This window comes from Leptopilina heterotoma, unplaced genomic scaffold (assembly GCF_015476425.1).
Source record: "Leptopilina heterotoma isolate Lh14 unplaced genomic scaffold, ASM1547642v1 Lhet_47, whole genome shotgun sequence".
Lineage (NCBI taxonomy): Eukaryota > Metazoa > Arthropoda > Insecta > Hymenoptera > Figitidae > Leptopilina > Leptopilina heterotoma.
In genome coordinates this window covers 1,658,004-1,670,027 of record NW_025111098.1, presented here as the reverse complement: position 1 = coordinate 1,670,027, position 12,024 = coordinate 1,658,004, and the positions used below count along the sequence as shown (strand labels likewise).

The following is a 12,024-nucleotide window of genomic DNA, read 5'->3' as shown; positions in this document are numbered from 1 at the left end:
CAAAATTTTTTAATTTAACAGTATATGCTTTTGAGTCAATGACTATAACTTTTAAATTTAAAAGCATCATTTTTATGATTCAAAAATTTGTACTCTTAATTTTTTTAGTTGTTGCTATCGATTGAATAACACCATACTGTTAATTCAATTCTTTTATGTGGTTAAATATATACCAACGATAAATTGAAAAAAGGGAATTTTTGTTCACATGTTTTTTATATACTATAATTAATTCTCACACCTTTAACACAACACTTTTTATACACATCTTTTTTTCAATTTTTCACACTAACATATACATCTTTATTATTATTTTCATTTTTCCCAACGGCTAAACACACACACACATACACATTCAAACACACTTATCTTTTTTAGTCAGAAAAATACGGCTATTCCCAAGCGGTCACCCATCCATTTAGTAACCGCGACCAACGACGCTTAACTTCCGTGATAGACGAGAACCGCCGCGCTGCAATGTAATACATCCGCTTCTCAACGTTGGGCACTTACTTTGTGGTTAAATACCGTGCTCGAGATTTTTCGCGTATATAAGGGAATTTATATAGGGAATTTATATTTAACTAGTCATTAATTAATTAAAAGAATTTAAATAATACTTTTTTATATTGGAATCTCAAAAACGACAGGTTTAATAAACATATAAATATATGTGGGTAAGTATTTCAATAAATTTAGTACCTGTCAATGTCTCAAAACATAGTGTTCTTATTTTTATAGCATATGCTATAGGCAGTCCGCAATAGCACCACTCATTGAAACGAAAGCATATGCTTTCGTTTTCAGAGCGCCCTTCTTTGGAGCAAACAATTTTTCATTTGATTTAAATTTACACGCATTTTCTTCAAATTTACCTATTAGATGCTTCAAATGAATAATGTCAAAGAAGCAATAAATTATTCTGTTGCTATATATAGATGAACTATAGAAACAATTTGCACAATATCATTAATTCTACAGTACCGTACTTTTAATTTAAACAGTTTCATTTTTTCATTTTAAGCAATATACTTTTCGATTAATAAATGTGTCATTGAATCAATGACGGGGAATTCAATAGCATGGAGATATTTGATTCAACAGCACTTTTTTTTCAGTGTAAAATTGAAGAATTTTATTATTTATGAAAATAATTTAATTATTGCGAAAAATTTTATATTAAAATCTTTAAAAAGAATTGAATTTCTGTGAAAAATTTTGTTATTTTTGAAAATAATTGAATTCTTTATAAAAATTTTATTAACATTGTTTTAAATAATTAATTTTTTCGAAATGTAATAAACATTATGAAAATTTTATTTTAAATAATTGAATTCGTGTAAAAAAGTTTATTTATGAAAATAATTGAATTTTTCGATTAATTAATTTAAAATAGTATTAAAAATAATAAAAATTCTTCAATAATTTATGAAAATAATTGAATTCTTGCTTAGAATTTCATAAAAAAAATTTTTTTATATAATTGAATTTCCATAAAAAATGTTTTTATTAGTGAAAGTAATTAAATTATTGTGAAGAATTGTATTAAAATTTTGATAAATAATTGTGTAAGAAATGTAAAATAGAGTATTGTCGTTTATTATATTGGCAATGATTTAGCGGTATATAATTTGGGATTTGGCGGGCAAAGATTGATAACGAAGGGGGGTGATTTTGTAAAATAGCGGGAAGTAATCAGTCGTAGAGTCGTCGTCGTTGTACTCGGTCTTGATCCATCCGTCCGTCCGTCTGTTAGTCTTTTATATGTAAAATGTGACTCGAGTTAAATAAACTGTTTTTAATGTTTTAACGAAAGACGCTCGTCTCATAATTGCTTTTCCCAATTATGCCCGAAGGCCTATCTATTTATTTATAATCTTACAATTGATTTTTTCGAATTTTTTTTAAAATGCTTAGAATTTTATCAAAAATTTTGTTAAAAAATTTAATTTCCATGAAAAATATTATTAATGAAAGTAATTAAATTATTGTGAAGGATTGTATAAAAATTTTGTTAATAATTGATTTTTTCGAAATTTTCTTGAAAATGCTATTCTATATTAATTGAATTTCTGTGGCAATTTTATTATTTATGAAAATAATTGAATTTTGGATGAATTTTATCAATTTTTTTCAAATTATTGCATTCTTTTGCTAAATTTGATGAAAATTCTAGATATTGAAAATAATTGAATTTCGAATATTTTTTGAAAATAATTGAATCGTTTTATAAAATTGGTTATCATTTTTTAAAATAGTTTTTTTATTTCTAGTATTAGCGAATTTAAAGTAGTGAAAATTGCAAAAAAAAACAGAAATAGTAGCTTTTAGTACCTGAAATCTTTAAAAAAAAGTACTCAAATAGTAGCATAACGTAAAAAAAGTGGTAAATAGTACGTTTTAGTAGATGAGTGCGAAGCCTGAAATAATAAATAATTCTGAATTTGTTCTTTTCTAAAGAATTTTGTTATTTATAAAAATAATAATTTAATTCTTGCAGAGAATTTTGCTACTCATAAAAATAATTGAAATTGTTTCGAAGAGTTTATTGAAATTTTAGAAAACAATTGAATTCATTCAAAAAATGTTATTAAAAATTGAATTGAATCATAAGATGATTTTTAATGAATGAATTAAAATTATTTAATTTAATTTAAATATAGCATGTATAATAAAAAATATAAATACAGTGACTAGAGGAAAGAGAATAATTTCCAAAAATTGAACCGGAAGATGTTTCCACCGTTTGTGTTGAAATGAAGTAAGCGCACTGCTTGAGAAATAAAGGAACGTGTCAGTAATTAAAATGCACGGCACAGTGGAGAAGAATGAATCTCATGAATTAGAATGGCTGTTAAGTTGTATTCAGTCACGACTGTACGAGTACAATTGTTTCCGCTTAAAGCTATAGACACAGGTACATGCATAAAAATGAAATCTTTGTAAGGCGATGTTTCTATAAAATAATTCCATCAGTGACTCACCTTGTTTGACTGAAACGTAGCGCTGATTGAGAGCCGCAACGAATGAAGCTTGGGGCAAAGATTCTTCGAGAGAGAAAAGTTCATCGCGCGTCACAGTGGTTGAGCGCGTTTTGAGGACAGCCTTGCTTCCAATTGGTGCCAAATACGCTCCATGAATATCCCTAGAAATAAAAAGTTGCATTACATAATTCATTTAATTGTCAATTATCAAAATCAAAATCATCTTCAGACATTAGTGTTCCTCAATCTGTCTCATCCTAAATTATTCATTTCTAAATTTCCAGGCTTCGCACTCGATAATTAATTTAAGAAAAAATTTGACGACTAAAAAAACTCGTTTTAGACAATTTAGAAAAATCACAAAAATTTGATTTTGTACCTATTTTATTTCCATGACTTTTTCCTAATTTTTGTCAAAAATATTTACTTTCTTTTTATCCTGCTAATAACTTCAATTCTAAATTTTTGCAAAATTCAATTATTTTCTAAATTTATTATAATTAAAAATTCTTCAAAAATATGATTATGCTAAACAATAACTTTTAAAAGTAAACAAATAAAATTCTTTAAAAAATAAAATTTATTTCAATTAAATTTTGTCAAAATTTACAAATAATTGGAAAATATCAAGAAAATAAATTAAATATTCCACTACCTAAATTATTTTTAAGATAATTTTTTGCGAGGAATTCAGTGGCCGTAAAATAAAAAGAGTTAGAAAATATTTTGATCTTTTTTGAATTTTTATTTTTTTAAAAAATTGGTAGGTTTTGAAATCCATGCGTAATTTTGTAGAAGATATGTTTTTTATTTCATAAAAAAAATTGACAGAAAAATAAAAAATTGATTTTCATAATTTTTTAAGCATTTTTTTGAACAAAAAAAAATTCTTTATTTTTAGGCTAAAAATGTTTAAAAAAATACCATTATTATTCAAATTTTTTAAATGAAAATTCATTTATTTTTTTTCTAATCAGTTTCAGATCATAATTTTTAAATATAAAAAATATTAAAAACTTATGATCTGAAATTTAGTCAGAAAAATAAACAAATGAATTTTCAAATAAAAAAATTGAATAAAAATGGTATTTCATAGTATTTTCAGCCTAAAAACTAATATTTTTTTTAAATTCTTCAAAAATAATGAAAATCAATTTCTTTATTTGGCAATTTTTCTATGGATTAAAAAAGTGGATTTAAAAAAGAGTCAAAATATTTTCTGATCATTGAATTCCTTACAGGAAATTACCATAAAAATAATTTTGTGAAATATTTCAATTATTTTTTATATATTTAATTTTTTGTTGAAATTTTTAAATAAAATTATTCAAAACTTTAATCATATTTTAAAAAAATAATTAATTAATAATTTATAAAAATAAAAATATTATTATAGTTTTACAACAATTAAAATTATCAAAGATTTTTATTTATTTTTAATAGAAAGTTCTACAAAAAAATCAATTATTTAAATACAAAAATAAATAATTTATTGAATAATTCAATATTTGTTAATATTTCTTATAATTTAAATCGGATAATTTTTTCAAAATTTTGTAAAATAATTTAATTCTTTCTGAGAGTTTCAATAAAATTTTTAAGAATAATTGTAGCTTTCGAGGAATTCATTCAAAATTTAATTAAAATCCTGCGATGTGTTTTATTGTTTATGTAAATAATTGAATTTTTGCAAAGAATTCTATAAAAAATTTTTTATATAATTGAACTATTTGGGGAATTTTATTAAAATAGTAGATATTGAAAATAATTGAATTTTGGAAAATTTTTTGTAAATATTTGAATCGTTTCATGAATTTTATTTATTACAATTTTTTAAATTGTTTCTAAGAATTATTAAGATTTCTTAAATTGCTCCTTACAATTTTATGGAAATTATTTTAAATTAGCGAAATTTAAAGTAAGTAGGGTGGGTGGTCGCTTTTTCTAAAAACTATTCTCTGATCCTTTTTTTCTAAGAAAAAACAATTTTTAATGAAATCTGTTTTCTAAAAAAAGTTTTTCTAACAAGTTTTGATTTCTAAAAACAGTTTTTCTAAAAAGTTATGATTTCTAATATTAATTTTCCTAAAATTTATAAAATTCCATAATTTTGATAAAAGTTAGAAAATTGTTAAAAAATTAAGATTAAGAAATAGAAACTATTTTGCATAATTTCTGTTTCACAATCATAATTTTGTTTACAAAATTATAAGTTTCTTTTTGAAAAAGTAAACAAAATTTTATTAAATTACTATTTCTTATCACAATTTGTTAACAAAATTCTGTTCTTCTTTGAAAAAAAAATAATAATTTGGATCATTTTTATTTTTATGCCAAAATTTCCAAAATTAATTTATTTATAAAACATTTTTTTAGAAAATTTAAAATATCTTTAGGAAAAAAATCTATAATTTCTATTTGTTAATTACGATTTTTAATTAGATTATTTTAAAAATTTGCATAACTTCTATTTTTTATTATAATTTTTTAACGAAATCTCAAGTATTTTTTTAAAGAATTAAAAAATTTTCCTAAATTTATTTTTTAATCATGTACATATTGATCGTCATTACAAAAATTCAATATTGTTAGAAAAAAATGTTGAAAATTACATTTATTAGAAAAAGAAATTTTTAGAAAATGACCTTCATTAGAAGAAAGAAAATTAGAAAATTATTTTCATTAGAAAAAAGTTTTTTTTATAGAAATTCACCTTTATAAGAAAAAAAGTTTTTAGAAAATAAAAAATTAGAAAAACTGTACCCCAACCGTAAGTAGTGCAAATTAAAAAAAAAGTAGCTTTTAATTTCAGAAATTTAATTTTCAGAAAATGTAGGTTAAAAAATAGTTGACGTAAAATAACAGCCACATGAGAGGCCCTTAGAAAAGAGGGTTCACATTACAGAGTTCCGACCAAACAGGGTTTAGTTACCTAAGAGCAAGAAGACCAGCGTGAAACTCTGCTGCATAAAGACAGTCGCGAGTACATGTATCAAGCAACTTTCCGTCTCGAGCAAGATATTTGTTGTTGCAAGTGTGAAGAGCGTAATGTCCGCCTACGGATTTAGCACGGTCGCCATCGGCATCAGCTGAAGCCGTTGGGCGGAATTCCAGAGTGAAAAGAGTGTCTTCTCCCCATGGTACAGGTGCATCTACGTGGATTTCGTCTTGCATTGCGCTCAAGTGAGCGAAGCGCTTTCGTCCAGCTGACCTCAAGTTAACCTTTAAAACAATCATTCAAATTTTATTTTACGTTTGCAAAATTCGGTAAAATGTTAAGTCTTCGTATTCTATATAGAAAAACTATCAAAAATTTAATTGTAAATACCATTTCGGAACTGTATTTAAAAACAATTAATACTGAAAGTATGTGTTTCCTGAAGCATTCTTTCACTGGTTCCTTTACCCAAATTTTTAATAGTCTCGAAAGGCAAATAGCTGTTTCGTTAGTTTCTTTTAATTTCATCTTTCATTACACATGACTAACTTTCATTTGCTAGACCCATGGTTTCAAGCGTGAGATTAATTTATACAAATTTTTTATATTCCAATGATTTTTGATGGGTTAAACAGTCGTTTTGACTGTCACAGAGATAATTAAATTTACGAAAATAAAATTGTTTTTAATTGACTTGACAATTATAATTTCTCAACTCGTGTAGGCAGGTGAAAACCTAGTGATGAGTAAACTACTTGGAATTGATGAATACCTAATTCTAGTATAAAATGGAGCAATCATATAAAGTAACGGATCATTGGATAATGTTTACCTGCGGTCTGGCAGCGAGATGAACGAGCCAATATTCAGCTTCACCTGGAGCTTTCGCAGTACATTTGAGTTCATCTTGGCTCGAACCCAGGAAATAACCTCGCTGAACGTTTTTCAAGGCCCATCTTCCACTTCCTAAGGAAAACAAAAATTTGAAAAGTTTCCTTATTTTCAAAAATGTTTTGCTTGGAAACAAAAAAAACAAAACGTATTTAATTATTTCTAAAAATTTCCATTACAACTCTTTGAATATTCAATTATTTTTTATATTATTATTAAGGGGGGATGTCGTCTACATTTTTTAACTATAATTTTATCGATTGAAAAAATCTAGATAAAATGATATCAACAACTAAAAATTAATTCTTTTGCACGTAAGGTTCCTTTCACTGAGTCAGGACAAAATTCAAGAAAATGACTTAAATCTTCTATAAAAATTATTTTTATAGCCGTTTTTTTTAGAGAAATTCAATGGTCATAAATGGACAAAATTGATTTTCACTATTTTTTAATAATTTTTTTTTTTTGAAAGAAAACATTGTTTTTGGGTTGAAAATGCTACGAAAAAAACCATTGTTATTCATTTTTTTATTTAGAAATTAATTTGTTTATTTTTCTAATTTATTGCAAATCATAATTTTTAAAAATATAAGCAAAAATTCTGATTTGAATTAATTAAAAGAATAAACAAATGAATTTCTACATAAAAAAATAAATAACAATGGTATTTTTTAGTATTTTCAACCTAAAAACAATGATTTAAAAAAAAAATGCTTAAAAAATATGTAGTAAAAATCAACTTTTTCATTTGGCAATTTTTTTGTGGATACAAAACATATATATATCTAATAATTATAAGAATATTATTACTACAATTTTTAAATAAAATTCTTCTTTAAGTCAATTATTTTTAATAATTTTTTATAAAGTTCTGTTGAGAACTTTCAAATTCTGTTTACAATTCAATTTTACGAAATTTCGATTAAGTTTCTTGAAAAAAATTAATTTCATAGAATTTTCAATTAAAAGTATGAAAAATACAAAATTTCAAAGATTTCAATTTGAAACCTTTACAAGATTCAATTGTTTCTAAAAATTGCAATTATTAGTAACTTCTCCAAAATTCAATTACATATTATCTAAAACTTAAACTGACATTAATTTTTAAAGCAATTTTTATAACAAAATTCTACGAGAATTCAATTATACATAATTTTATTAACAAATTTTTAAATAATTAAATTCTTTTGACAAATTTAAAAAAAAATTTAAGAATAATTACATTGTTCGAGGAATTCGATTAAAATTGTATTAAAAATAATTGAAATTCTGCAATGAGTTTTATTATTTACGAAAATAATTTAATAATTGCGAAGAATTTTATAAAAAAGTTTCAAACAATTGATTTTTTTCGAAAAAATGTATGTAAATTCTAATTTTTAATAATTGAATTCCATTGAAATGTTCTTTATTTTAGAAAATAATTGAACAGGATTCATGTAGAACTTTGTGAAAATTGTTTTTAAATTTTAAATAATTGAATTCTTTTAGGAAATTTAATTCAAATAATAGATATTTACAAATTATTGAATTAAGAAAAATTTTTGAATATAATTGAAATTTTGCAATGAATTTTATTAAAATTTTTGAAAATAATTGAATTACTGTAAAGAATTAAATGCCAAATTTTAAAACATTTGATTTTTTTTTAAATTATGCAAATTCTATTTCAGGAATTGAATTCCTGTGAAATTTTTATTTTTGGAAAATAATTGAATGTTCGTGTAGAATATTATCAAAATTTTTGTTTAATAATTGAATCTTTTAGGAGATTTTATTAAAACAGTAAAATATTGAAAATAATTGAAATTTTGACATGAATTTTATTAAAATTTTTGAAAATAATTGAATTCTTGTGATGAATACTAAGTACTATTTATGAAAATAATTGAATTTTGCAATGAATTACCTATATTAAAAATCCTGAAAATAACTGAATTTTGTTGAAGAATTTTGCTATTCATTTATAAAGATAATTGAAATGTTAACAATTTTTTTTAGATTTTTTTAAAATAAATGAATTTCTGCGAACATTTTTATTAATTTTGAAAACAATTGAATTCGTCTGATGAATAGTTATTTCTGAAAATAATTGAATTTTACAATAATTCCTGAATATAATTGAATTTTGGCGAAGAATTTTGCTATTTATAAAGATAATAACTGAAATATTGACAAGATTCTTTTTTAATGTTTGAAAATAATTGAATTTCTGAAAAGAATTTTAATATTTATTAAAATAGTTGAATTCTTTCAAAAAATTGTGTTAAAATTTTTTAAATTGATACTAATTTCAACAGAATTGAAATTAAAATTTTTCAAAAAAATACTTCATTAAATAATTTATAAGTAATAACTTTATGGCAGTTTTTCAATAGAATTAAGTTATTTAAAATAAAATAAATTATTGTCAGAAATAGAAAAAATTGAAGGTTTTTATTAGAATTCGTGGTAATTTTATAGTTTATGAGGAAAACAAAAAGACACAAAAATTCAGAATTTTCTTATAAATTCTAAAATTTGAATTTTTTCCAATACTTTTAATAAAAATCCCTGATTTTCCCCAAATTTCTATAACCAATTCTACTTTCTCTGACTTTTCCCTGAATTTCCTGATTTCCCAGATTGCAACCCTGATAGATCTCCGTTTTCAGTAACTTTTTATCATATCCACCGCTTATGGATCAAATTCAGTTATATTTTAGGAATACATTTTTTTCCGTCCTACAGATAAATTTTTATTCTCAAGTCAGTACTTGCATTTTAATTAATAGAGATATAGGGAGAAATTTATTGCTAGAAAATTGTATTAAGTATAGATAAAATTGACTTAGTTTTTTAAACACTAGAATTAAAATAAAAATAGCTTACCATCTGTTGCGAGCATTATTTGAAAGGGACATCCTGGATCCGAAGCATCTTCAGTCTCGCACGTGACATTACCGAACTGATCAACAGCCAAATAGCGATCAAGATGAGAACGAAGATAAACCTGATGCTCACTTCCTTCTAAAGTCCAAAGTTGTTTCTTTTTTAAACTCGCTCCATTGGCATTGATTTTAAAACCAAAAGTCTCGGCTGTTAGGTATTTAAATTTCCCATTAATTAAGCCAATCTGCAAAACAATACGATTATTCAAATTTCATTTTCAGTCATCTTAGTTCATTAAATATTAAACCGAAATTTTGCTCAGTTGCAGAATATTTATTGCACTTCCTATCAAATAAATTTTTATTTTATTTTCTCCTGTTGTTTCAAATTTATTTAATATCAGATCGGGGTGCCTGGTCCTGTAGAAATCATTTGATAGAATTATATCAGTCTTTCGAAATTTTTTACCTCGAATTCATATTTAACAGGAAAGATTTATTTCAAATTATAATTTACTCCAATTTTCATCACTTTGAATTAGTATTTGCATGAATATTTACATAGACGAATTATATTTTATCTGGTTTATTGTTTGTTTGAATTATAATTGATAAGCTTATAACAAAAGAAGTAAAAAATATTGTAATTTTAATTACTACGAAATTACGAATTTCTATTAAACAGAAATTTAGCGGAAAAGAAGAAATAAGAAATTATTAAGTAGAAATTTTTATTGCTCGCAAGTGGTATTTAGAAGAATTGTTAGGTTATAAAAGTTATATTACAGCACTATTTGCTAATGTAGCAAAAAAGGTCATAATTTTAAAAGAAGTGTAAAAATTTTTACAAATGAAGAATTAAATCCGCTTTTAGAGTTCATAATAATTATGAGTATTGGAAAAATCGACAGACTTTTGGAAATTGTTGATAAAATAATAGACAAGAAAATTTTAATTTTTATGAAAATATTAAACAAATTTCTGCAAATAAATTTTTTTTCCTAATATATTATAATTCCTTCCTTCTATTTAATAGACATTCGTAACAATTAAAATTCAGTATTTTTAGATTCTTCGGTTAATTTGGAAATCATAATTCAATCAAATAATAATTCAGATAAATTATAACTTTTCTATTATAAATATTCATGTAAATACTAATTCTAAATGATGAAAATTCGAATAAATTGACATTCAAACTGAATCTTTTGTGTTAAATTTTAATTCGAAAGCAACAAATTTTGTGAGACTGATAATTCTGTCAAGTGAGTTTTATGGGATAATCAGCTTTTTCATCAAATCAAGAAAAAGACAACTTTTTAATTGAGATTCGTAAGGCTTACTAAAAGAATGAGCCTCTGTGCCAGAAGAATGTTCAAGGTCGAAAAGTAAAATAACTTTCAAAAAAAGAAAAAAAAATCCATCTATTTTAGTATCTACAGTGTCAAATGTGTGACTTTAAACGGATTTTGGAAGAAAGCCAAAGAATCATTGACTTCACAATGCAAGTTTTACCAATTTTTTTTTTTATAATTTTCTCTTTTTATTTGATGTAGACACTGATTTTGTAACTAACAATGTCCCTTTATTAGCAAAAATAATATTCAAAACTTGAACAATTCTTTTAATTTTATTACCCGTGAAAAAACAATGTTTTCCGCAAGGGAAATAAAATTTAAAAAATTCAATTTACAACCTCTTGAAATTTAATAGTTTGCAAAAATCACAACTTTAACTTTTTCATAATTAATTATATTATTTTCTATAATTTTTAACTAAACTTCATTTTGAAATCAATCATTTTAAATAATTTTCCGAAAGTACTTCGAGAATTCAATTATTTAAATAGAAAAATTCATTTTTTTTTATAATAATTGCAACTTTTCATGTTTTTTCCAGGTTATTAAAAAGATTTTTAATAATTGAAATTTTTCAAAATTTAATTGAAAATAATTTATTTTTTTCAAGTATTTTATTACAATTTTTGAAAATCAACTTTTCAAAGAATTTTAATTACAATTTTTGAAAATAATTGATTTCTCCAAAATTTTAATGAAAAATCCTCAAGTGTAAATTTAAAAATAAAACATTTCAACATTTTTGTGAAAACAATCATGTTCATAATTCGTAATTAAAATTCATCAAAAAATTAATTAGTTTATATACAAAAATTCTTTTAAGAAATTCAATTATTTTCGAAAACTGACATTACAATATTTTTAAGAAACTAATTCTTAGAATTGTTTTATAATAACTTTTTAAGATTCAATTATCTTCGAACAATATAAAGTAAATATAAATTAAAATTAATGAAAATTTACTTTTTGGACTTATTAAAATT

The 12,024-nt window shown here is 23.2% G+C and overlaps 1 protein-coding gene across 1 annotated transcript in view; it reads right to left on the bottom strand.

Moving 5' to 3' along the window:
* Window positions 1–12,024, bottom strand: part of LOC122507414 (protein singed) — a 38,646-nt gene that overhangs the window by 11,392 nt on the left and 15,230 nt on the right. The window contains exons 3-6 of the mRNA XM_043620114.1: window positions 9,685–9,928; window positions 6,755–6,888; window positions 5,917–6,206; window positions 2,985–3,145 (exon numbers count right to left, since the gene is read on the bottom strand). Coding sequence (XP_043476049.1) covers window positions 2,985–3,145; window positions 5,917–6,206; window positions 6,755–6,888; window positions 9,685–9,928 — 829 coding nt within the window. The remainder of the gene's footprint in view (window positions 1–2,984; window positions 3,146–5,916; window positions 6,207–6,754; window positions 6,889–9,684; window positions 9,929–12,024) is intronic.